This window comes from Notamacropus eugenii, chromosome 2 (assembly GCF_028372415.1).
Source record: "Notamacropus eugenii isolate mMacEug1 chromosome 2, mMacEug1.pri_v2, whole genome shotgun sequence".
In the NCBI taxonomy this organism is placed as follows: domain Eukaryota; kingdom Metazoa; phylum Chordata; class Mammalia; order Diprotodontia; family Macropodidae; genus Notamacropus; species Notamacropus eugenii.
The window spans coordinates 503,252,565-503,279,871 of NC_092873.1; the positions used below are offsets into that span (position 1 = coordinate 503,252,565).

General features: G+C 40.8%; 1 protein-coding gene across 6 annotated transcripts in view; it reads right to left on the reverse strand.

Moving 5' to 3' along the window:
• The window catches only part of TGFBR3 (transforming growth factor beta receptor 3), a 232,166-nt gene that overhangs the window by 35,940 nt on the left and 168,919 nt on the right, over nt 1-27,307 (reverse strand). For all 6 annotated transcript variants that reach the window (XM_072649068.1, XM_072649069.1, XM_072649064.1 and 3 more), the window contains 5 exons: nt 16,992-17,160; nt 14,727-14,874; nt 5,805-5,994; nt 3,097-3,398; nt 2,157-2,309 (listed from right to left, as the gene is read on the reverse strand). In XM_072649068.1, coding sequence (XP_072505169.1) covers nt 2,157-2,309; nt 3,097-3,398; nt 5,805-5,994; nt 14,727-14,874; nt 16,992-17,160 — 962 coding nt within the window. The remainder of the gene's footprint in view (nt 1-2,156; nt 2,310-3,096; nt 3,399-5,804; nt 5,995-14,726; nt 14,875-16,991; nt 17,161-27,307) is intronic.

The window sequence follows — 27,307 nt, forward strand, 5'->3', positions numbered from 1 at the left end:
AGTGAACCTGGAGTCATCAATAATATATGCTCAAATTCAGCCTCAGACCCGTCCTAGCTGTGTGACCCTGGGCCCAGCTTCCTCAAATGTCAAACAGGGATAATATAACACATCTCTCTCAGCGTTGTTGTGAGGATCAAATGACACAGCTGGAAACTGCCTTGCCAACTTTAAAGTGGATCACAGATACTAGCTACTACAATGATAATGATGATGATGAGATGACTGGTCCACTCTTGTAAAATGGCGGCCAACACCATATCCTTCCTGTTCTCCTTCTCAGCCCTTTGTTTTAATTGTCCAAGTGTATCTTTCTTCGTGCTAATCTCTTACCTACCATTTCTCTGTCTTACTGCAGATGAGAATTTCACATTTTGATTGAGAACAGACTCTTTTAAACAGTGCTTAGCACAAGTGAGTCTTGGGCCAGGCCAAGCTCAGAATGGAAAGCATCCATGGCAGCTGGCTGGGTGAGGAACAGTCCATAACTCAACACATTCCTCTCATGTCCACATAGGGAGATTCCCTAGAACTCCTTCAAATGGTGTCATCCTAGTTATTAATATGATTTCCCACTTCGAACACTCAGATTAGGACCCTGCTTTAATATAAAAACTTTACACTAGCTCTGAGAGCTAAGAGGTAAGACTGAATAATGGGTTTGAACGAAGAACCAAAATATTAATTAGGATACTATCATAGGATGGTAATAAACAACCTCTTCTCATGGTAATCAGGGTCCCTGGAGGAAAGCATAAATGAACAAATTAATGAGGCTGTTACTGATGGCAGAATAGGTAGAGAGTAGGCCTCAGAGCCAGGGAGACCTGGGATCAAGGCCTGCCCCTTACACATAGCAGCTATGTGACCCTTGCAAGTCAACTTAATTTTCAGTGATATAAGGAACTAAAGTGCCAAGACGGTGATCTGCATTGATAATTCCTTATATTGGTGAAATCGCAAGTTCTCTCCCTGTTCTTTATGTTATTTTGGACATATTAAGCACGAAGTGGGATATCCAAGGAGATATGATCAAACAAATAATTGAAAACACAAGATGAAAGAGATGGGGAAAAACCAGACAGAGGTTCATTTTGAGCCATACATTTTGAGCCACAGAGTCAAGAAACTGAAGAAGATGGTCAATGGAGGGAGGGTGGAAAGAGGTGAGAAGAGGACTGAGTACCGGTGCTTGGGGAAGAGCTATGAGAGCCGGAGGAAGGAAGAAGACTGAATGAATCTAAGAATAATAGCCAGACAGGCAGAGGGAAAACCAGGAGAAAGTATCATCACAGAAGGTAAGGGAAGAGAAAATATCACAGAGCAGAGGACTTTTCAGCAGGATCAAACAGTATAGAAAAGTCAAGGATGCTGAAGACTAAAGAAGGGTTTGGAAATTCTGAAAGAAATCAGTGGGACCTTGGAGAGAGGTTTTCAGTGGAGTAATGGGGAAGGAAGCAAGATTGCTAAAGGCCTTTCAACTTCTGAAATTCAATGACTAATTTGATCAGGTTTAGATACAGACTCAGTAATACTAGTGATAATTTTTTTTTTTTTTTGCAAACTCTTAAGGACTAGAAAAATTTACATTTAACCTGAACATTTTACCTTGGATTTTCTCACATCTACCAAAATCTCCTTAATATAAGATGACAACATACTATAACATAACAAACCATACCATACCATAACACAACAATATAATACAAAATTATAATACAATGTAATAACATATTATATGATAGAATATATAATACCTTTCTTGAAAGAAATATAGACTGAGTTTCCCCATACTATTAGATACAACTAAAAAGTACTCTGCCTCCAAAAAAAAAAAAAAAAGGAAAAGAAAGAAGGAGCAAAGCATATTGAATTTCCTTTCAAGCTCAGATTTCTCTGCCCTAGAGCACTCAGGCTGGTACTTATTTCCATGGCAACTTTAAAGTCCTATTACTGGAACTTAATAGCTCCTGGGTCAGCAAGACCTGAGTTCAAGTCATCCCTATGACACATCCTATGTTGGGTGACCCTCTCCATGTCACTTGGACTTGTCACTTAGGAAAACAAAGACTCAGGAAAGTTACCCGTGAAGCTTGGGTTTCACAATGAGAAATGCAAGCTGGGCTTTGAAAGAAACAGTCTCACGGAACACTTACCGAATTATAATAAACCATGCTGTCAGGGGCAGACAGTCGTCGCTGCGTACCACAGCCTTTCAGGGAAGACTCCAAAATGAAGTGGCTTCCATTCATCTTGGCCCTGCAGGTTGGATCTGACAGAGACAGTTCTGTGCCTGTGTAGCCGTTAGCCTGGAAGAACCATCACCAAAAGAAACGAGAATTGAATAAATAATGGTACGACATGGCAAGCCTTCTTTCTACATAACGGATGTTTGGAAGCTTGCACTCAACCCCATTTTTTCTTCCCAACACATATCCCTCCTCTCAGATCCCCTCTCCCCTGGCTCCAGTCACAACCAAAATCTCAAGGACTGTTAGAGTTCAACAGAAAAATACCAAAGATTTAGAATTCCCCTCACTGGGAGGAATGGATATCAGGTAAAGAAGAAGTCAAGGAAAAGAGGTCTAATTCACTAAGCAAAAACAAACAGTGAATAAGGAAGCATATTTGCCACAGACTATTGGTGGTGATAAGAAGAAAGTTAGGGTCAGGAAAACTTGGGTTCCAATCCCACCTATATGGGAATCTCTGAGCCTCAGTGTTGCCAAATGTCAATGGGTATAATAATGCTATGGAGTATCTAACCTAGTATCGGGCTCCAATGAGATGACACTCCAGTGATATGCTCTGCTAACCTCAAAGCATATATGAATAATAATAATGATAGCTAGAATTCACATACTGCTTTACACATATTATTTCATTTAATCTCACAATGACTCAGTTTCTGATGAGAAACTGAGGTTGGAAGAGGTTAAGGGACTTGCCAAGGGTTGCACAATAAGTGTCTGAGATAGGATTTGATCTCAGAACCTCCCACCTCCAGTCTAACTAGACTCTATACTCCGCACCACCCAGCCGCCCCACAGAAATGTTAGTCATTGTCATGATTATCCTGTATGAAACCGCACCAACCTGCAGAGAGTCCTTTTCAATAGCCACAAGCATCTTTTCATCATCGCAGGTGACAGAGAAGGCAATGTCCACATGTCCTTGTGCCTCCTGGGGCTCCCTGGGGCTGGGAAACAGCTGGAGGGTGGGATGGAGAGGCTTCTCTCCCTTCTCTTCATGTCTCCCTTTCCTGTTGATGGGAGCGAATGGAAAAGGGAAACTTCCTCCTGGGATGGAAGGGTTCTCTGGGGAAGGCAGAGGGCTGCCTCCTAGGAGGATCTGAAGCTCTGGGGGCGTGGAATGCTCTTCCTCGTCACTCATCTCCTCTAGAAATGACAGAAGGAAACACAGAAACACAGAGTCAAGGGTCAACAGATTACATCTGGCTGCAAGTTCACTGCATCATGGACAGCAAAAAGTCTAGTTAATAAGATGGGCTTAGGTGAAATTACTTCTACTGAGGAATAAAATGAGACAGGGTATAGTACAACAGAAAAGCAATAGACCAAGAAGCAGAGAACCTGGATTCTGATCCTGGTTCATCCGACAACTGACTGTAGCCTAGTAGGCAAGCCCACCCTACATCTTTTGGCTTCATTTTCCTCGTTTTTTTTTTTAAAGTTTTTTTTTTTAAATTTATTTAAAGTACATGTACTGAGCATGCAAAGTGCTATTTGAGGTTTGAGAGAGAAAAGTTGTTACTGATTGGAAATATCAGGGAAAACTTCCTGGAGAAGCATTTCAAGATCATAGATTTAGATTTGGTTGAGGCTTTAGAGGCGGTGTAGTCCAATCCCCTCATTTTACAGATAAGGAGCTAAGACTCAGTTGACAGACTTGTCCAATAGCCCACTGATTCTTAAGAAGCTGGGACTGGATTTGAAATGTCTACAAATCCAGTATTCTTATACCAAATTGTTTTGTTTTTTTTTTATTATTTTTTTTTATTTTGTAATGTTTAACAATCACTGCCATACAATTGTGATTTTATCCCCCTCACCTACCCCCCACTGCCCCCCTCCCTCCCCACGACTGCATACAATTCTGTATAGATTCTACATATACTTTCCTATTGAGTACATTTTCACTACAGTCATGCTATGTAGTCAGACTAAGATAAATGAAAGAAATCGTATAACAAATCAGAACATGATACACAAACACATACACATACACAAACATGATCTGCTACAATATGTGAGTGACTTCCATATTTCTCTCTCTGAGTGTGGTAGGCATTTTGCCTTGAGATCCTCCATTGGGATTTTTTTTTTTTTTTTTTTTTGGTAAGAAGTTCTTGTGTTATTACAAAAATCTAAGTCTACCAGAAAAAACACTCACACACTGTGGTTGTTGCTGTACACAAAGTTCTCCTGGTTCTGCTCCTTTCACTCAGCATCAGGTCATATAAGTCCTTCCAGGCCTCTCTGAAGTCTTCCTGCTCATCATTTCTTATGGCACAATAGTACTCCATTACATTCATATACCATAATTTATTCAGCCATTCCCCAATTGATGGACATCCCCTTGACTTCCAGTTTTTGGCAACTACATAGAGTGCTGCTATAAATATTTTTGTACATGTGGGACCCTTTCCCATTTTCATGATCTCTTGGGGATATAGTCCTAGTAGCGATATTGCTGGGTCAAAGGGTATGCACATTTTTGTAGCCCTTTGGGCATAGTTCCAAATTGCTCTCCAGAATGGTTGGATGCGCTCGCAGCTCCACCAACAATGAATTAGTGTTCCAACTTTCCCACATCCTCTCCAGCATTTATCATTTTCTTGTTCTGTCATGTTTGCCAATCTTATAGGTGTGATGTGGTTTTCCTCATTTTTAAAAATGAGATTGAACACTGAAGATGATTCTAAGACCTAAATGTCACAAGCACTTAGCACAGTGCTTGGCAAACAATAATATTCATAAATAATGACAACAATAAATGTTAAATGCTTAACAAATATTTACTGATTAACTGATAAAATTAATTGATCTGAAATAGTCTTCAAGTTTCTTCTGAAGTCTATTGGAATGAATTCTCTAAAGATTTCTTATGAGAGGCAGCTTGGACTGGTGCCTCAAGAGTCAACAAGACTTGGGTTTGAGTCATGCATGTGACTCATGTTGTGTGGGTGCCCCCACATAAATCACTATGGCTGAAAGAAAGGACATGATTTGTCTGAGGTCACACAGCTAGCAGTGGCAGAACTGGAATTCAAATATCTTTTAATGCTTAGTGCTCTTCCCTCATTTTCACACTTAAGGTCATGGAAGGCAAGAGCAACACGGAGACAGTCTCCAGATGCTAAAAATCATCTATTCTTTTAGATTTTTCATTATTATTTTTGCATTCATTTAAAAAAATTTTGAGTTTCAAATTTTCTCTCTTCCAACCCTCCCCCACCTATTGTGAAGGCAAGAAATGTGATGTCAATTTTACATCAAAACATATCTTCATATTAGCCATGCTGCAAAAAAAAATCAGAAAAATAAAGAAAATGAAAAAAATTATGCTTCAATTAGTATTCAGACTCCATCAGTTCTTTCTCTGGAGGTAGATAGCATCTTTCCTCACAACTCCTTTGGAATTGTCTTGGATCACTGTACTGATCAGAATAGCCAAGTCATTCACAGTTGCTCACTGTATTATACGGCTGTTACCATATACAATGATCTCCTGCTCATGCTCATTCCACTTTGCATCAGTTCACATAAGTCGTCCCAGCTTACCATTATTCTCAAGCCACAGATGAAATCGATTAGCCACTGGGGCCATTGTATAGGATGTCACTGGGCTGTAGCCATTATCGAAGGCCCACTTGACCAAATTTTCTTGAGTTGAAGGAATATCACTTCTTACAGCTTTTGTCATAGCCATGGATCTCTCACTTTCTTTCCCAAAGCCAATGCTATTTGGAGCCTGAGGATAATAGAGAAATAACCTAGTACAGATTCCTTTAGGTAAACAAAATCAATATTTTGGGAGTTTTTTAAATTAATTTATTTGTTTTCAGTTTTCTACAATCACTTCCATAAGTTTTAGATTTTTCTCCCCTTCCCTTCCCCCTTCTCTCCCTGAGATGGCATGCAATCTTATATGGTTTCTATACATACATTCTTATTAAGCACATTTTCACATTAGTCATGCTGCATAGAGGAACTAAAATGAATGGGGGAAACCATGAGAAAAAACAAAACAAAACATAACACAAGAGAAAATATTCTGCTTCATTCTGCACTCCAGATTCCATAGTTCTTTCTCTGGATGTGGATGGCATTTAAATGACAATTCTACCTAAATTAATTACTTACTCAGTGCCATAGCAATCAAACTACCAGAAAATTATTTTCTAGAGCTAGAAAAAATATCAAAATTCATCTGGAAGAACAAAAGGTCCAAGATATCAAGGGAATTAATGAAAAGAAATGTTAGGGAAGATGGCCTACCCTTACCAGATATCAAATTGTACTATAAAGCAGCAGTCATCAAAACCACTTGGTACTGGCTAAGAAATAGAGGGGTAGACTAGTGGAATAGGTTTGGTACTCAAGACACAGCAGTCAATGAATAGAGCAGTCTACTGTTTGACAAACAAAATTAATATTTGAAAATAATAAAATCCAGTTTATTGGAAAGCATTTTTCTTTCTGTTTTTCCCATTTGAAAAGCACTGAAGGAAAGGACTCTAACATTACTTTCAGTCAGTGAGTCAATCAATGAATCTTCATTTATAAAATCCTTACTAAGTACCAGGCATTGTGACAAGAGCTGGAGATACAGAAAAAGGGAAAAGACAGTCCCTGCCCTCAAGCAGCCCACAGTCTAATGTGGGAGATAACATGCAAACAACTATTTACAAACAAGATACAGACTGGATAAACTGATGATAATTAACAGAGGGAAGGCACTAGCATTAAGGAAATTAAGAAAGGCTTCTCATCAAAGGTACAACTCACTCACACTTGAAGGAAGTCAGGGAAGGCAGGAGGCAGAGATGAGGAGGGAGGGCATTCCAGGTGTGGGGATAGCCAGAGTAAGGGGGATGGAGATCAACTAAGAGGGACTGCAAGGAGGCCAGTGCTATCACAGGACACACATGACGGGGGTCAAGTATAAGAATACAGAAAAGGTAGGAAAGGGCCAGCTTACAGAACCCTTTATAAACTAAATGGGAGATTTAAAAATATTTATGAATATGTATTATCATTAAATAGATTTAACATTTCTATTATATGATTAAATTATCACAGTACATGTAACAAATATATTTGTTACAAAATTATGTATTATCTGTGCATTATATATTTACTATTTATATTTTATATATATTTGTTGTATTTATATGTAAAATATTTACAACCACCAACTTTGACCCTAGCGATTTTTCCTGGGGGGGAGGGGGGGAGAACCTGCCAGCTATGGAAATGCACTTCACTCATGAATCCTGGCACCTCTTCTCAAGCTTAATCTTAAAAAAGTAGCCTACAGCACGGAGGCAGGTTGGGAGCCCCAGGTCTCCCTGAGCCCAAGGCTGGCTCTCTACCCACCAAGCCATGCTCCTGATAACCTCCATCAACACAAGGAAGTAAGCAGCCATCCCACATTGCTCTGACTGTGTATACCGTCCACCCAGCACTGAGAAGCATAAATCCATGAACACAGACACACTTTTTAAAAGGAATATTCTCCTTTATATCAGACTCTTCTTTCTTCACACCAACTGATAAAATATATGTATACTGTTTACAGTGGTAGAGCTTCTAATTTTAACGTATAAACACTAGAAAGGAGTTGTGATCTCATCAGAAGGGGAAGGGAAAGGACATGAGACTAGTGAGTTGGAAAGAAATGAGTTCAAATCCCACCAATTATCTAGGTGACCCTGGATAAGCCACTTCAGATGTCTGGGTCTCATTTTCCTCATCTATAAAATGAGAGAGGGAAACTCAATAATCTGGTGGTGCCATAGCAAATGGTATGCTGGGCCTGGAGTCAGGAAGCCTCATCTTCCTGAGTTCAAATCTGGCCTCAGATACTTATGAGCTGTGGGACCTGGGCAAGTCAATTCATGTAGTTTGCCTCAGTTTCTCATCTGCAAATGAGCTGGAGAAAGAAATGGCAAGCCATTCCAACATCTTTGCCAAGAAAACCCCAAAAGGGGTCATAAAGAGTTGGATGCAACTGAAACAACTGAACAACAAAAAGTTTTACAAAACTTTTCCATACCGAGTGTCTGGAAATTGAGGTCCAGGGATTAAACAGTAAGGTCATCATGGGCTAAGTCAGCACTAATCCTGCCAATAGAAATTCCAGCAATGTGTTCCATGACCTGTTCCTATTAGCGATGATTTTTTTTTTAATAATAAAAAGGTCACTAGGAACTTCCTCTTTTAAAAATAGCCTTCATTATAATGCACAGGATGCTTGGAAGAGGGATCTTGAAAGGCAAGCTAGATCATCCCATGTTCTAATGCATTAAATAATTTCAGGTTCACCTGTAAAATACAGTCTTACAATACAAGGAAGACTCTGATGAGAGTTCCCTGTTTAGCTACAGGGATGCTGAGTAACGGTGGCTTTCAATGAAAAAGCTAAATGTGGAAATCTTCCAAGAAAAAAAAGAGGTGAGTAAGGATGAAAAGGGAAAAGTGCAGGTTTCCAGATGCAAAACTCTGAGCTCTTCCCGTGCAGGCTTGATACTAACGAGCAGGCACAAGGGATCATGCATCACATTTTCAACAACTGTTGCAGGAAAGCAGCCTGATCCATCCAGCGTTCAGATCAAGACACTTTCACGCTGCCTAAGAAAATTGCTTTATTTCTCATGCCCAGTTTTCCTTGCCTTGCATAAATGGGGCATTCTTGCTGAATTCCCCATTTGTTAGCCCCTAACATGACGAAATCTTAATCTTTTCCCACTGTAAAACCAGCGGTTCACAGGGCTCCGCTCTGCCAAAAGGATGTAGGTCAAGGGTCTCAAGGATTTCAATCCAAAGCTTAAAAGATCTTCCTCCCTTTATATTCCTGTCCCCAAAAATGTTCGGCGAAGGATTGAGCTGGTTACAAGGGCCGAACAAAGATAGAGTCCCCAGGATCAGGCTCAGCTCACGTCCTCATTTGAGATGATAATGCTGATAGCTGAGGGTTCTCAAAAATTTTTGTGTGTCCTGGACACCTCTGGTAGCCTGATGAAGACCATGGATCCCTGCTCAGAAATATCATTTTTTGTCTACATAATCAAAAGGAGTATTTAATTTCTGTTAGAGGCATGTGAAAATAAAGATATAATTGTTTTCCCATATATGTTCATGGACTCCTTGAAATCTATTCATGGATCCCTTGGGGCTACATGGACCCCAGATTAAGAATATTTGATTTATAGGATGAAAACCTTGGAGAATTCCCAACCATTTAAGGGAAGGGGCAGCTTGTCCAGAGGGAGATAAAAGAGGATCCCAATGTCGTTCGTGCCTTTGATCTTGGGCAGGTTCTTCCATAGATTTCCAAGCAGCCTGGTTGAGACTGCAACTCCAAATAATGTCAACTGTCCTCACATCTCCCGCCCTTTTATTGTTTAACAACTGAAAAAATATCACATTTCCAGAATATTCTCATCCTCACAGCCACCTGTCCCTTTTTAAACCAATATAGTCTGATTTGTTTACACCTTCCCACATCAAATCTAGGGGCCATCAGCATCCCTCCCTCTGATCTGCCATGGGACTTACAAGGCTAAAAATTCATGTGCACTTTTTCTAAAGTGGCCAGGTTTAAGAAATGGGGAGTCTGAGACGGACTGACTGGCCGAAAGACCTCTCTCTTGTTCTTAGCCTTGCCAACCATCAATCCCAAAGTGTCACTAGTTTCTAGATCCGTGGTTTCCTCCCTTCTGTAACTCCTAAACTCTTTGGCTCCACCTGAAATAAATGGAAGATAGAATGATCAGATATATCTGATATAGCATAAAGAGTATATACTATAATCGATAGTATATATATCGATAGATAGCATATATAGTATATATAGATATCTAGTATATATGCATGCATGTATGTAAATGATGAATAGATGATCTCCTGAACCATAGGGAGTCAAAGCCAAAGAGATTAGAAGATGGAGGGCAGGTGCCCCACATGGGTAAAGGGGTCTTTACCAATCTGATATTAGAATACTGGGGTTGTCCTCATCCTTAGACTGTGAGCAGGGGCCATTTTTGCCTTTCTTTGTAACACCATTGCCTAGGACAATGCCTGGAACATAGTAAGCACTTAACAAATTTGAATTGAATGATTAACTAAAAAAATAACAATGGTATCAAGGAATAGATGCCACCTAAAATGCTCATTTCCTCCTTTTATCCTATGAAGGCATTCCTTGTTAAAAATACAGTAATATGTTCTCCTATCCTAGCTTAATACAGTGCTCCACATATAGGAAATATTTAATAAATGATGTTTATTGGTTTTTTAATAAAATGCTATTTCAAGTGGACTATCACAGAATCTTATGTCAGAAGGGCCTTCAAAAGTCATCACGTACCAGTTATAACTAAATTAGAATTCTCCTCAAGTGATCTTGGGTCTTGGTTTGAAGATCTCCACAGATGGAGAACCTGCCCCCATTTTACTTCGGGTTAGCTCTCACGCGTAGGAAGATTTTCCAGACATCAAGCCTCAATTTGGCTCTCCGAAACTCACTCCTAATTCCCCTAGTTCTGCCCTCTGCCCTAAACAAGTCTGATTCTCTCCTGTGGAGAGTCCTTTAAGCACTTAAAGAGAGCAATCCCATCCTCACCAGGGTTTCTCTTTTCCAGGTTAAACATCCCCAGCTCCTTCATCCAATCCTTCTGCAGCACAATCTGGAGACCCTTCCCCATCCCAGGCACTTTCCTCTAAAAGCTCTCTAGCTCATCACTGCCCTTATCAATATACACAGGCTGTCCCAAAATTGTTAGTACAGTTTTAAGTTATCAGACATCTTAAGTGTAGCTTTAAGTTATGAAACATCTTAGTGGAGCTTTTAAGTTACGAAAAAGCTTAAGTGTAGCTTTGAGTTATCAAAAATCTTAGTGTAGCTTTAAGTTATCCAAAGTTTAGGGTAGCTTTAAATTATCAAGGTTTAAAGCTGTACTAAGGTTTTGGGGACAGCCTGGACCTAAATAAGGAGGAATTACGTTAGCCCCTCGGTACCAAACACCGTTTTCACATTTGTTCTGACTCATGCCGCAATTCTTTATTTCTCTCAACATTTCTGGGGTCCCATTTAGCCAACCCCTTTGTAAGCAGGCACTGATATGGTGGAAAACTAACCATGTGGCTGATGGAGTTTACAACACTTGGCTTGGAGGGTGTTTAGGGAATCCCTCTTTGCTGATGTGGCTGTGCCTTTGAAAGGGTTACATATTGTTAAAATGCCAGGTGTTACTATTAGACAGACCCATGGGAACACAGAGTTCAAGGATGCTACCCTTTTTTGGCGGGGAGGATTGGTATAGACGTGTGATTTCATCAGTGTGGGGAATTCCCAGTGTAGAAACACCCACTCTAGAACAGCACTCACCTGCAACTACCTTGCAATCTTAAAGAACTGCCCAGGGCACTCACTCACCCCACACCAAAAACTAAGCCCTGTTCTTTCAGGCCTCAAATTCTCCTTGTCCCCCTCCCCTCCCCAAGTCCTTTTGAAAACAAACACCCTTGTTCTGGCTTAGGCAATCCATTCTTCACTCTGCATAAGCATGTGTCTCCCACCGGGTGTGATCATAATTTACACGACAAGCATGGAGTTAGGAAAACCCAAAGCATGGAACCGATTGGGTAAGTAAAAAAAGCTCATGAAACATTACCTAATTGTTTAGTAATGCTGTCATGCATTGTCCAAAATTGGACTTGGCCAAGAGTTTTGAGCCAAAGAAAGGAATAAACAGAGGCTGCTTTAGGACAAGCAATCTCGTTTCTCGTCTTTCTGACGGAAAGGAGTGAGGGACATTTGAATCTCCCCTCCCCAGTGCCAACAGATTTAGGCCCGCAGGCCTTCAAGCTCGAAGATTTGGGGAGGGGAAGCATCTAGTTAAGAGTCATGGCAGAGGGAACATTCATACAAGAACTCCAGCAGGGAATTAAAAAGGACCATATGTTTTTGTCTTTCAAAGCATGAGCCCTTTCCTGTTTTTGTTATTCTTAAATTAAAAACATTCCATTGGTGTGCCATGCTGCGAGGCAAAGACTCCCCTAGGTCATCAGAAGGAGCTAGGCCAAGGCAGGGCAAGGCAAACGAAACACTGGGCTTTGGAAAATCATTTTGTCTTTCTTTGTGCTGAACACCAAATGACTAGATCCCGATTGCCCACAAAATGGACTGTTAAGATCATGCCAATGTTCATAAACCACAGGAAGCAAAAATGAGCCCTCTGGGATTAAGTGTGTCCTCATGGTGGTAGTGGTGGTGGTTGCTGCTGCTACTTCTGTGGGGAGGTCTTCTATGTGTCACTGATGCTCCCAGATGCCAAAGATGCCCTTCCCCCCATATCCTGGCAAGCAGTTACCACTGGAAATTTTTTCACCCAGGTCAGAGGAGGAAGAAAAGTCCTAGGTCCAGTGGTTCTACTGATTGTGGTTTTGCCAGTAGGAAATAGCATCTTGCTCCTCTTATAGGAGAAGCCACAAACATAGGACCATAGGTTAAGAGTTAGAAAGGACCTTAGTGACCATCAAGTCCAACACACCCATTTTACAAATGAAGAAACTGAGGCTCAGAGAATTTAAGTAACTTATCCAGGGGTCCCACATCTAGCATGTATTTCAGGCAGGATTCAAACCCAGGTATTCCTGTCTCTAAGCTCAGTGCTCTACTGATATGCCATGTTGTCTCTCAAAACTATGTATGTCAGTCAAGAAAGCACTTCAAGTAGCAATTCTGATTCTATAAAATAGACAAGAGGGATTGTTTATTTAACTAAGGGATTCTTTACAAAAGAATTCACCTCCAGATTTCTTTCAAATGGTGAGTTCCCTCAATGGTTTAAAATAATATTGGACTTTTAAAAATTCAAAATTATAACTTCTCAAAGATACATCTCTGGCAGAAAATGAGACATACCTATCCTTCCCACTAATTAGCCAACTGAAGTTTATTTCCTTAATGATATATGTAATACCACTTCAACTAACAGGAACCTCCAATTAACTGAATTTTTTCTCAACCCAAAGAAGCAAGTGGTGACAAGACAAATAACTATCCAAGATGAATGAATGAATGAAAAAGCATTTATTAAGGCTCCCTTATGTGCCAGCACCATGATAAGTACTATGGCTGTAAAGAAAAGAAAGTGAGAGTCTCTCTTCTTAAGGAGTTTACATTTTAATACAAAGGGACCACATAAATAGGTAATCAGTGGCTGGCCAAGCAGTGCTCCAGAGATCCACTGGGAAGTCAACTGAAGTTCCCTTTCCAAAAGCAATGGTGCCACTGGACCCATTACTGAGACCACAATCAGAAGTAAAAATAGAGGGAGTTAGAGAAAGTAGCAAAATGGCCTGAGGGGATGGCTAGAGAGGATATGAAGCATAGTGTCGTCTTGTCTGTGGCCAGTTAATCTGAAAGGGGAAGGCATTATCAGCTATGTAGGAAAGGTAAGACCTCCTGAAGAAGGTGAGATTTGGGCTAGATCCTAAAGAGGCAGGGTGAAGAAGAAGGGCATTGTAGGCCTGGGGAAGAGCCATTAGAAAGGCATGGAGTTGGAAGATGGCTCATCTTTTGCTAAGACCCATAAGAAGGCCAGGGAAGTTGGATCCTAGAGAACACAGAAATGAGGAAGGCCCAAGAAAGCTAGAACCTTTCCAGGCCCCATGAGAAAAGCTAGGTTGTGAAAAATTTTCAATGCAGAACAGACTTTATATTTGAACCTAGAGGTAATAAATAATGAGCCAGCATGCTGGAGCTGGGGGTGAGGGAAACCTGAATTTGAATACTGCCTGAGATATATGAGCACTTCACTCTGCACAAGTATTTTGAGCTCTCTCAGCCTCAGTATTCTTTCCATTTTTGAAATGATGATCCCAAGGCACAATTGATGAGTCAAGAACCATCATGAATCTAAACTGGCCAGTGAATGGCTTGAGAGTCTATTATTTTGTTGGGTGAAAGAAAATGCCTTATTTCTGAATAATCTTAGAAGAAGCATCACAGAATCTAAGAGTGGCAAAAGACCTACCTCAGAGGCTACATAGTCCAACCCATACCTGAACAAGAATTCCCCATTCAACCTAGCCTACAAGTGAGTGGCCCCATCCAATCTTTGTGTAGAGACCTCCATGGAAGGAGATCTCATAATGTCTTGAGGCAGTTCATTCTCCTTTCAGAAAATATTCATTGTCAGGAAATTTTTACTGACACCAAGCCTAAAATTTCGTCTTTGGAACTTCTACCCAGCACATGAGACCAAGTTTCATCCTTGTTCCTGCTAAATCTCCTCTACACTAGGCTATGCATCCCAACTCATTCAACTGTGGCTCAGACAGCAGGCCAAAAAGGGACAAAACACTCCAAGTACTCAGAGTTTTCAACTCATAATACGCCATTGGACAGTTGACAAACAGTATCCCCACTCCCCCACCCCACCCCTCAATATAGAAACACCTCCCTCAACTTACAATCACTTTAAGGCTTCCCTTGACATCGTACGATTTGATCACCCAGTTGACAGCCTTCTTGCATTTTAAGATCAGGACAAGATGTTTGAACACCTCAGGTTCCTTTCGAAATGGTCTAATGTCAATCACGATGTCCACCTGGAAAGAGCTGCATGCCGAAAATGAAGACAAGGACCAAGTTAGGACCCCAAAGCCAGAAATCTGCAGCCATCTACCTCCTTCCAATCCTCCAAGCTTCCAGCGTCTGGCCAGTTGATTAAGATATTGGAGCAGATCCCAGGCAAAGCAACATGGACAAAACAGATTGTTATTTTACACACACAAAAATGATTTTCCGTAACAATAGAAATACATGCCTGTTGATAACTAGCCATTTTCCCTCCTTTTTTAAAGTGAGGTTATTTAATGCCACTATATTTGAAAAAGATGGGAGCAAACCATGAAAATCTGCTGTTTAAAGGGGAATGACTATTTTTCCCCCAAACTAGGCATCTTGTTTACAAGGATGATAAAGCCAGAATAGGGCAGGGGGTTATGGCAACCAAGAGGATTTCATCAACACAATAAAACAAGCAAAGAAGACGTGGAGAGAATTGTCTTTCCTTGTGCAATTTTTGCTTACGACATTTGCAAATGCTACAGATCTTTCTCTGTATCAACTTTCCAAAGCATCTGCATATACAGTTACTAAAATAAAGAAAACAGATGTTCAATCCAAGTGATTGCTGGGAAAGTGATGAACGCTATCCAGACTTCTAAGAATGTAGTGAAAAAAGAAAAGAATCAGGACTTTTTACATACATGAAAATACTTATTTAAGAAAAAATCGTTACAGTCACCCTGTGTTATTCACTTGTATATCTTGAAAAACTTTACAAAGCACACCATAAATCTAAGTTTAGGTTAACATCCAGAGGCATTTGCCTCGTGCCTTTTCTTGCCATTTCTACTGGATTTCTCATTCAATATTTTATTTGAGATGATCTGTTTCCATCCCTCCACCTCTCGGAGTCCTCAGCTTCCTTCAGAACCAGCTTGGATGCCATCTTCAGTAAGGGGCCTTTCCTGATCCCCACCATTGTTAGCGTTTATCCAAATATGTACAAGTACACATATGAACACACAAGCACGCATGCACACACACATCCCTCTGCTTTCATTTTGTATGCTTCAGATTTATTTATCTTTGTACATTTTTTTCCCCTCTAGTAGTAAAATGTCATCTCCCTGAAGGCAAGGATTGTTTCATACTTGTATGCTTCAGATTTGTTTATCTTTGTATATTTACTTATCTTTGTATATATCCTTTTCCCTCCCTGAGGGCAAGGACTCATTTCTGTAGTCTCAGTGATCAGCACAGTCCCTGACACATAGCATACTGTTAATAAATGCTTGTTGAACTAACATGAATTGAATTATTTGGAAGAGAGACTGGATTTTCAACAGAGATAACACATTTCTTAATATTTCAGCTAAGCTCACTTTATAATAAAAATATGCCAGATCCTAAACTAAACTCCTAACTTCTAGTCCACATGAGATTTAAGATAAAGACAGAATAGATATATTTCTTTTGTTTTAAAAAAAATCCTTAAGATTTCTTGAGAGATCATAGTTCCAGCGCAGGTAAAGGAGTATAGATAGAGGCAGCGTGATAATGAAGAGGGGCATATGGGATGGATATGGTATGATCTCAAATTGTTTAAGAAGCATTTATTAAGCACCTACTACATGCAAGGAAACCCTTCATGTATGGTTCATGGATATAAAGACAAAAAAGAAATAGCTTTTGTCTCCTCGAGCAGAGGAGCTTAATGTTTTCTTTGTGTCACAGATGGCACTGGTAAAACCTACAAAACCCTTCTTCAAATCATGTTTTTAAATGCATGAAGTAAAACAAAGAAGATTAAAAAGGAAGAGAATTCTACTAAAGTATAGTTTTCAAAATATTTTTTAATCAAAAAAAATTTTAACAACCCAAGTTCATGGGTACAAGGTTTAGAACCATCCAAACTACCCTAGATGGATATAACATGTACACTGGTAACCAATACAAGGTAATTTGGGGTGAAGGAAGATCTTGGGGATAGGGAGGTGGAGAAAGGTCTCATAGAGCTAATCTGAGCCTTTAGTGGAGGCTTGGAATCCCAACAGGAATTCCAGTGATGAGAATGCGCAGACCAGGCAAAAATGGAAACGCAAAAAACACCCATCAAATTTATCTGAAAATTAAAAAAAGTAAAAAGGAACAGATCAGTTGCTTACCTGTAGGGATTTGAGTTGGGTGTGATTAGCTCTATGATGTGTACTTCCTGGCCGTGAGGCAGGCTGGACATTATACATCCCTCGGCCATCTTTGGCTGAAGATATCCCGCAAGATAATTGAGGGACAGAAAATTCTTCTCAATGTTGCAAGTGGGAGGGAAAACTTGATCTGAAATGAAAGTGAAGAAAAGTCAGGCATGTATCACTGTGCTGCATGCAAAACCCATAGAGAAGGCTTTCAAAGGGACAAGTTGGGTCACTTTTTTTTTTTTTGCTACAATGGGCTGGCAAATATTTCTAGCAGATAAAGGGAGTCTAGGGTAGTAATGAGTGAAAGACTGAAGTATTTAATCATAGAAGCAAGTGGAGCCACAATAGGGGCATCTAGGTGGCACCACAGTGCCAAGTCTGGAGTCAGGTAAACTCATCTTTGGGAGTTCAAATCTGGCCTCAGACACTTACTAGCTGTGTGGCCCTGGGCAAGTCACTTAACCCTGTTTATCTCTGTAAAATGAGCTGGAGAAGGAAGTGGCAAACCATTCCAATATCTTTGCCAAGAAAATCCCAAATGGGGTCACAAGGAATCAAATGTGGCTGAAAAACCACTGACCCACAACAACAAAGGAAGATCTTGTTCACCCACTGAGGGAACTGACTTTGGAAAGGATATTAGACTGGGAGTCAGAGGATCTGGGTTCTAATTTCAGCTTCACAAGTAAACCAGTCAGCAAATATTTATTAAATGCCTACTATGTGTTAGTCACTATCTTTATGATTTGAGACAAATTGATCTTCTCTGGGTCTCTATTTTCTCATTTATAAAATGAAGTCCTTTCTAGTTCTAAAATGATGATCCCAAAACTAACTGCAAGAAAAACCCCATGCCTTAATGAAATCTTGTTCTGATAAGCCCTAAAGTCAGGAAAGGTCGGGTACAGGATTTCCATGTAATCTTGATAAAGACTTGATCTAGACAAGCAGGAATGCTCAAATCTTTCATCTAGAAAAAAAAAAAGTACATGGTTACAGTGTCTGAAAATTCACTGAAAAGGCTGAAGGTGTGTATGTGGCATTTTGGTGGATATGATTTCCGTTCAGCTGATTAAATGTTCAAGCAGAAATTGAAAGTAGTTGTTGGAAGAAGGGTAATAGCCAGGAGTGGGGCATCCAAGACATTCTAGATACAGCAAGCTTTGGTCAGAAAAGGCAATTAATCACAGGCCTAATTAAAGACACAGAGGCCCCTCTCATGCGAAAAACAGAGAAATTCTTAAGGGAAAACCAGAATCTACATCTGCAGGCCACACTCAAACTGTGAAGACTCAGGCCTGCATCCCAAGTCTAAGCAAAGTTTTTCATTCTCCAGTTATTCTATTTCTAGGTAATGAAGTATGCAGAGCACACAGCCCTATGGTGACTCAAGGCCCCTGCAACATACAAGCATGACTGGACCAGTCTGGGAGGCCCTCCTTTCAAACTCATTAAAAAAATGGCCCTTGGGGCTCCTTACTCAGAATTCTTCTATAAGGAGATTCCCTCCTTGCAACGGACATAGAGTTGGGACAGTTCAGTGAGCATGAGAGAGCCCCACCCCATCACCATCACCGCCCTAACTAACATCTGTTCTAAGTCCTGCCAAATGAGCTGTGATCCTGCCAAGGTCTCCCAGGGGATCACAAGATGGAAAATCGTATTGGGGTGGCACATGCTGGAATAAAATTAACATGTGCATAGAGCCTCATACACGTGTACATTTACATGAGATGGGTGTAGCCCTGCCTGGATGCAAGAGGGTGAATGTGGTGTGGTAGAAAAAGACTCAGATCTAAAGTCAGAGGCCCTGGAGGGCCTGTCACCGACTTGAGGACACTGGGCAAATCCCTTATTTTCTCTAGGACTCAGTTACCTAATTTGTAAAAAGAGGGACCTTCTATTTCTAAAGGAATTAGATATTAGAATAATTCTAATTCTAACAGGAATGAATTACTGTACATCCAGAGGCCCTAAAAATTATTGACTTTGGGAAAGCAAAGGAGAGATCTAATGACAATGACCAATAAGAAATGACATTCCTTCAACTCAAAAAAATGTAGTTAGCTGGGCTTTTGACCACTGTACATCCTACTTCATGGTACCAGCAGCTAATTCATGCCACCTTTAGGTTGAAAACAGTGGTAAGTATGAGGACTTTAAACATTCAGAAAATCTCATTACGTCTTTTGCCTTCCATGCCCTGCAGTATGATACCAGGGGTAAAGAAAGCACCAGGCATAGGGCTGAGATGTGAGTCTGAATTCCAGCTCTGTCTGTGACTAGCTCTAGGACCTCGGGGAGCTCAAGGTCACTGCTCACAGCCCTGGTTTCTTCATCTGTAATACGAGGAGGTTGGATGGGATAGTCTCTAAGGTCTCGGTCAGTTCTAGCAATCTATGAAAAAATCCAGCTTTGAATCACCCCGTGACTTTTGGAATGCCTAGCTATGCCTACTGCATATATTTTATAGGAGATTCTATTTCAGGTATGGATTAGGCAGAGATAGCTAGGGGGTGTAGTGGATTGAGTGCTTCGATGTGGAGTCAAAGAGATCTAAGTTTGAAACATACCCCAGAAACAGACCAGCTATGGGACCCTAGTCAAGTCATTTAACCTGTGTTTGCCTCAGTTTCCTAGTCTGTCAAAGAGGATCATAAGAACACCTACCTCTCACCAATGTGCCAACCTCAAAGCTCTATATAAATGCCAGCCATTATTATATTATTAATTAATCTTATATCTTTCTGCCTCAGTTTTATCGTCTGTAAAAATGGAAATAATGATAACACCTACCTACCTCACAAGGATCAAATAGGACAGGATTTGTAAAGGGCTCTGTAAACCTGACAGCACTAGATAAACGCTGGTGGTGGCGGTGATGATGATGTTAGCTAATATTATATAGTGGGGCAACTGGGTGGCACAGCGGATGGAACCCTGGGCTTGGAAGCAAGAAGACTCATCGTGACGAGTTCAAATCCAGTCTCAGACACTTACTAGCTGTGTGACAAGTCACATACCCCTGTTTGCCTCAGTTGCCTCATCTGTAAAATGGGTTGGAGAAGGAAATGATAAACCACTCCAATGTCTTTGCCAAGAAAATCCCTAAGAGGGTCATGGAGAGTTGGACGTGACTGAAAATGACTGAACATCAACATTATTATATGCTATATCCTCTCCAATAGAATATAAGCCCCTTGAGGGCAGGGAGTATTTAATTTTGGGATTTGGGTCTTTAGTGCCTAGCAAAGAGAAGGCTCTGAATAAATGATTATTGAATTAAAATGAATATGCATGTCCATTGCAGCGTTAAAATGATGATTTCTATAAATAAGATTTTGTCACCTCCAAAATTATTCAACCTCCTGATATTTATTCCTATTTTTTTCCTTCTTTGCTAGAAGTACAACACGCACATGCACACACACACGCACACATGCATGCACACACGCACGTACACGCACGCACACACACATGCACACGCACACACACACGCACACATAGCTGTCAAAATTATTTACAGCTTTCAAAACTGAATGAGATGTGGGCGGTTCGGAGTAAGTCAGTCAATAACCATTTGAGCACCTACTATGTGCAGCGCACTCTGCTATCCACTGAGATCCAAAGAAACTGACAAAATCTGCTGCTTTACAGAAATTGGGACTTGTGATCCCTGCCTAGTGGATCTTGGCCTGTTTTATTTTTTCATTGCCTAGTGGCGTTCTCTGTGACAGTGCCCTTTCTGCATCATGTCTGCCCAGATTCCCCCTTTCTCCACTTTCTACTAAAAGCTTTCTGCCAGCTCCTTCCCCTGGCTGGATTGCCCACTGCCAAGCAGGCAGAAAAGGACTTTCTTTTGGGGTAACTTTCCTTGATTTGGCATTACTTTTGATGTGCCAAATATCACATTCAGAGAAGATTTCATTCTTTATTTCAGGGGACTGTGGTTCACTGGTGACTCCCTCCTACCAGCATCATTTGCTTTAGTATTCTTACCTGGAGTATTCCTCCTTTAATCCCCTCCCTTTCTAAATGAAGGAATTACAGGTTTTATATAAACTGTGTAAGAAACAACTTGAAGGAGGTTGCCTGGATTGGCCTGCCACACAGGCAGGCAGGTGTAAGTCCCAAAGAGGCAGCCCATACCCAAGCAGCTGCTCAGGAGCCCCGAGGTAGCAAAAAATGTCTCCTTGTGGTTTTCTGGACTATCAGATGGAAGTGTTTTCTCTTGCTTGCCCAGTGTGAGAGCTCCCAATACTTCTAAAATCTCTCGTGGAAAGCTCCCCAACCCTGTTCCCTTTTTCCATCTGCTCATCATGGAAAATGGTATCCTAGCCCACTACATTTGTTGAACTAATTTTAAAATCTCTGTTGGAGTCAAAAGACTGGGCACCATTATCTTAATCAATCAATCAATCAATTAACAAGTAATTATTAAGCGAATGCAACAATCTCTACTCCCAAGGATTTTACATCCTACTAAGTAAGAATACCAAGAGATGATCAGTAGGTCTGGGTATTATCCAAATAATTCCCCTTATCTGATGGGCAGCTAGATGACCCAGTGGATGGAGCTCTGTGGGGGCCTGGAGTCAGGAAGACTCATCTTCCTGAATTCAAAGTCATTTACGCCTGTTTGCCTCAGTTTCCTCATCTGTAAAATGAGTTGGAGAAGGAAATGGGCAAACCACTCTAGTATCTTTGCCAAGAAAATTCCACATGGGGTCATGAAGAGTCAGAAACAAATGAAATGACTGAACAACTATCTTCAAGTTAACTATCTTAACTATTTTCAAGGCAATCAGTTTACCCCCAAGGTAAGGCACTTCAGTTTGCAAAGTGCTTTGCAAACATAGAGAAGATCTCTTATAGTTCCCTTGATACGGCAGAGAAACCAATGGAGCACAGAAATTGTCCATTGGTTGTCTCTCTTTCAACACAAGGCATCCCTGCTCTCTTTTTTGGTCATAGTTCTCCTGGATGAATTAATAAAAATCACGATGCTGATAAGATTGCTGTTGCTGTTAATAGGTAGCACATATAGATTACTCTGATGCTGGCAAAGCACTTTACAAATATGATTTCATTTTAGCCTCACACTGGGAGATCAGTGGCATTATCATCCTCATTTTACAAACTAGGAAACAGACATTAAGTCACTTGCCCAAGGTCACCCAGCTAGGCAACTGTCTGAGGCAAGGTCTGGGCCCAGGTCTGCCTGAGTCCAAGCCCAGCACTCTATCTGCCTCTCTACATCTCTTACACAATTTCTGGATGGTGATTTACTCAATAAGATAGCCTGAAAAAATAACTGAGTCCCCAGCAGTAGAAGTCACATTTTACAACATTCCTTCCCTAATTAATAATAATAACTAGCATTTATAGAGCACTTTAAATTTTACAAAGTACCTATATTAATTAATTAATTATTATCTACATTTTACAGATGGGGAAACTGAGACAGAGACAGGTAGAATGACTTGCCCAGGGGCACTCAGCTAGGTGATATCTGAGGTCAGATTCAAATTGAGAGCTTCCTATGACTCCAAGTCCTAGGTTCCATCACTGGGCCACCTAGTCTTCTACCCAATGGACTTCACGGATTATTTATTAAAATGTACCATAGGGATCCTTATGCTCCTCAGCTGTCCCCTGTGTAGAGAAATTAAGTGACACACAGCTAGAGGTAGGATCATGTCAAACATGGATATTAAATATTATTATCATGACTACGTATGCGGCTTAGGAATTGAGACTGCCAAATGTCAACTCCCTCTTAGGGGTCCCTAATAGGAGTGATGAGTTTTCTTTCATCCTGTGGAGATACTTGACTTCCCAGCACTCAACACTTATGTTCTTAATTTATAGTTACCTGAAATCAAATGGTCAACAGCTAGACAAATGCCAAATGCCTCCTTTGGCACTGGCCTGAGTCATATCTCTTTACCAGGCAGAGCTATCAGCTCCTTAGGTTTCCAGGAAAGTCAGCTTAGTTATTCACAACTGGACTATATCAGTCCTAAGATACCAGTGTTTGTGCCTGTGTCCCAATGGCTGTACTTTAGAGTCGGGGTTGTAGGCTAAGCCTTGGTTGGCCTGGAATATAAAAGTTATCTCTTCAAGGTAGGGGGAGAAGGGTGGTCACCAAGCAGATAACTTCTGCTTTGTTCAGACCAACAACTGGGGCATGATGTACACTTCTGGGGGCCACGTTTTAAGAAGGAAAAAACTAAGCCCAGAGTGTCCAGAAGAAAGTCACCAGTACAATGAAAGGCCTGGAGTTCATGACACATGAGGATCAGTGAGGGAAAATAATAATAAATGTAGATATATTATACAAAATAGATTATCTATAATGTAGATATATAATTTATATATTATTTATAAATACATAATTGATATGATTATATTAGAATTAACACTAAATAATCATAATTAATAGAATATAGCTCTATAAATATTATCTATAATACATAAATAATATATAGAGTACAGAGTATGTATATTATACACACACACACACATATACATATGTGCGTGTAAGGAGGGAGGAAGAGAGAGAGAACTTGAAGGTTTACAAATCACTTTACAAATATTATCATATTAGGTCTTCACAACAACCCTGGGAGGTAGGGGCTATTATGATCCCTGTTTGACAGATTAGGAAACTGAGGAAGAGACCAGTGAAGGGACTTGCCCTGGGTCACACAGGCCAGATTTGAACTTAGATCATCTTGACAACCAGGTCCGACCCTCTGGCTGCTGAGCCAGTGTTGCCTCACTCTCTGGGGCATTTACTCACCTGAAAAAAGAAGATGTAGGGAGACAGTTGTCCTCGAGTATTTGCACGGCTACATGTGGAAGAGGGATCAGACTGTCTGGGTCGGCCTCAGAGGGCAGAAGTAGGAATAATGAGGGAGATTTTGCAACTAGGAAAGTTTCAGAACGATGCATGAAAACACTCCCTAACAATGTGATGTATCTAAAAACAGAAAGAGCGTCCCACACCCCCGTCACTGAAGGTCTTCAGACAAAGGCTGGATGATGAACCACTGGCTGCAGTTCTTTGCCATTTTTATGTCCCAGACCCCTCTGGCAGTCTGGGGAAGCCTAGGGACCCCTTCTCAGAATCCTGGTTTGCTACTAGCCTGCATCATTGCAGGAAATACACATTTTCAGTTGGTGATGAGCAAAAAATAAAGCCCTATCTCCCCTTTCCCATCCAGGTACCCATGACTTCTGAAATCTACCCTTGGGGAGGTCTGTGGAGCTCGGCTTAAGAACCCTTGATGTCGAGGAAATTACCACGCTGGAATAGCTGGGACTGACTGGCCTTTAGAATTCTGTTGTGGGGCCATCAATCTCTTATTGAAGAGAAGCCTGATTTTGCACTGATCCCTGTAGGGCTCATCGACACCAATGACCTAAGTTTATTTTTGGAGGGGGTCAATTGAAGTAATTTATTTTTTAAATTTTATTTTTAATTTATGGAATAAAACAAGCATTTTCACAACATAGTACAATAAAAAGATGACTGTGCATGCAACTGCATTTCTACTGTATATAACTTGCTATGCTTTTCAAATATACAACAAAATCATCCTGTAAATTTTTTGTTTTTTTCTTCCCTCCTCCACCACCCTAGAGATGGCTACCATTAGACACAAGTACATATATATGTAAAATTATTCTAGACATACTTCTATTTCTCAGTTCTAAGAAGCTGTTTTAACAATGCTAGTGTTGATGCTCAAGCTCTGGGGCCATTGTTGCTTCAAGGAAAATGGGCCGATGGGGTGTGGTGTGTGTGCTTCTTTTTCTGAATGACCCTCCTCCTGGTTGGCACTGAAAAGTGACAGTCTGTGCCAAGTAGAAAAGGAAACACAAAGGGGAATTCCCGGGTAGGACCTGGCAGGTTGGGGTGAAACCAGCCACGTGTTGGCATGTGTTTTAGGACAAGGGCTGGCAAGAGGCTTCAGACCATTAAATAAGATTATGCTAGAGATGGACAGGGCTGGAATCAAGTTCGAACTTTCCATTTTACAGACTGAGAAACTGAGGCTCAGAAAGTTCATCGAACAAAGGATATAGCACTGAAAAGGACCTTGGAAATTGTCCATCCAACCCAATCTCCTCAAGTTTACGAAGAAAGAAACTAAACTTGTTTAATATCACGCAGGTGCGGGGAAAAGCGATATAATAGAGAGAAGTAGACTGGGAGCTGTCTGCAACATTGTATCACCTTAGGCAAATCATTTGTTACCTCTCAGACTCAGTTTCTTCAACTGTAAAATGGCAATGAAAATCGTCTTGATAGCACCAAGCTCACAGATATATTGTGAGGCTATTTGGAGTCTTGAATGAGATAATGAATATAGAAAGTACTTTGTCCATGTGAAAACAGCACATAAATGGTAGCCGCTATTCTTAGAACCATGCATCCTGTCTAATACTCTTTATACTAATGCCAAACACTCTGAAAAATTACTGGCTGAAGGTCACACAGACAACTGAGTGGCCAAACTGGGCATGGACCTCTGGTCTCCTGACTCCCAATAGATTTAGGACTTACCACCACCTGGCACCAAGGTTTAAGGGACAAAACGGTAGAGACAGACCATGCTATAAATCATAAGGACATAAGAGGATCGATTTAGAGATGGAAGGATCTGCCCAGCGTCACATAGCTGATGACTGTCTGAGCCAAGGTTCCAATGAAGACCCTGAGGTGGGGACTTGGCGGCTAAATCTGTTGTAGCAGAGACCATGACTGACTCCCTCGGTTTCTCACATTCTGGCTTCCCAAAGGGTGACACTTTGTAACTTGTAAGCAGCATGCTGCTACAAGAGTCCTAGGTAACTTCTACATACCTAGGAGTACTGAGGTACTAAGTAGGACAAAGTAGGACAGAAAGGTAAACAGGGGACTAAGAAAGCCAACTAAAAACCAACTTCTCCTTCCTTATTCTTTTTCCTAGACTCACCTATGACCTTGGCTACTTAATTATTTAATTTTAAATTTCTTAATTTCTGACTTTTATTCAGGGAGGAGGAAAGGGTAGGGCAGATCTGTGATTTCACTGGTATTGAGAATTTTCACCTGGAAATCTCCCTCTACCTATGCCAAGGGGCACTACTGGGGCACTGGAAGGTTGATTTGCCCAGCTTTGCACTTCCATTACATGTAGCAAGAGCCGGATGGAGTCAGGAAGATCTGTGTTTGAATCCTGCCTTAGTTACTTACTAGCTGTGGGACCCTGGACTACTGGCTGAACCACCTGTGGCCTCAGTTCCTTCATTTGTAAAATGAGTATCATACTAGCCCCTACTTCAGAGCGTAATTGTTGTATGGGTCAAACATGATAAATTCAAATCCCATCTTAGAAACTTACTAGCTGTATGAACTTAGGAAAGTCAGTTTGTTTTCCTCAGTTTCCCCAACTGTAAAGGAGGGATGATACTAGCACCTGCCTCTCAGGCTTGTTGACGGGATTAAATGAGATAATATTTGTAAAGTACTTAGCATATACTTAGGAGGAACCATATAAATGCTAATTATTATTATCAACATGAACATCATTTAAAGTGCTCTGAAAACCTAAAAACTTAAGAGACAAGCCTAGGATACCTCCTGTGGTCCTGTTCCTCTATCTACCAGGGAGGATACATATCAAATTCTCACTTAAGGAGACAAATGACCCCACCTGTGTGTATTTCCAGAGGGGATACATTCTACAAACTCTATAGAGGATTAAGACTCAGATTTTCATTTTCTGTGCAAGGGATCTGACTCCTCCACTCCCTTTATCAGTTTCCTGCTTCCAGGTGACTTTAATGCCCCACATCTATCCATCAGATCCATCCCTGGTCTGAAATCCCACATCTCACTAAGTTCTACTTTACCAGGCATTCAGCTTTTATGTGTAGGTTGAGATATATTTTACAACAGTCCCTTGATCTGTGTTGCATTTTTATCTATCCTAAAGGTCCCCTCCCCCCACCAAAAAAAAAAAAAAAAGGAAAGAAAAAAGACTGGTGGTCCAGTGCTGTGTGAACAATGCTGGCTCCACCTAGGCACCCCAACATGAATCCTGGCCCAGCAAGGCGCACCTGGCCACAAAGGACCTATGCCAGTCTACTTCTTACACACTCCCCAGGCTGCAGGGCAGCATCTGTCCCAATCTTTTTTTTATTATTTCCAAGGAGCTATTCTTGGCTCTAATTATACACCATCCTAACTTGACCAAAAATATGATGAAAGGGGTTATTAAAACAATAGAGTT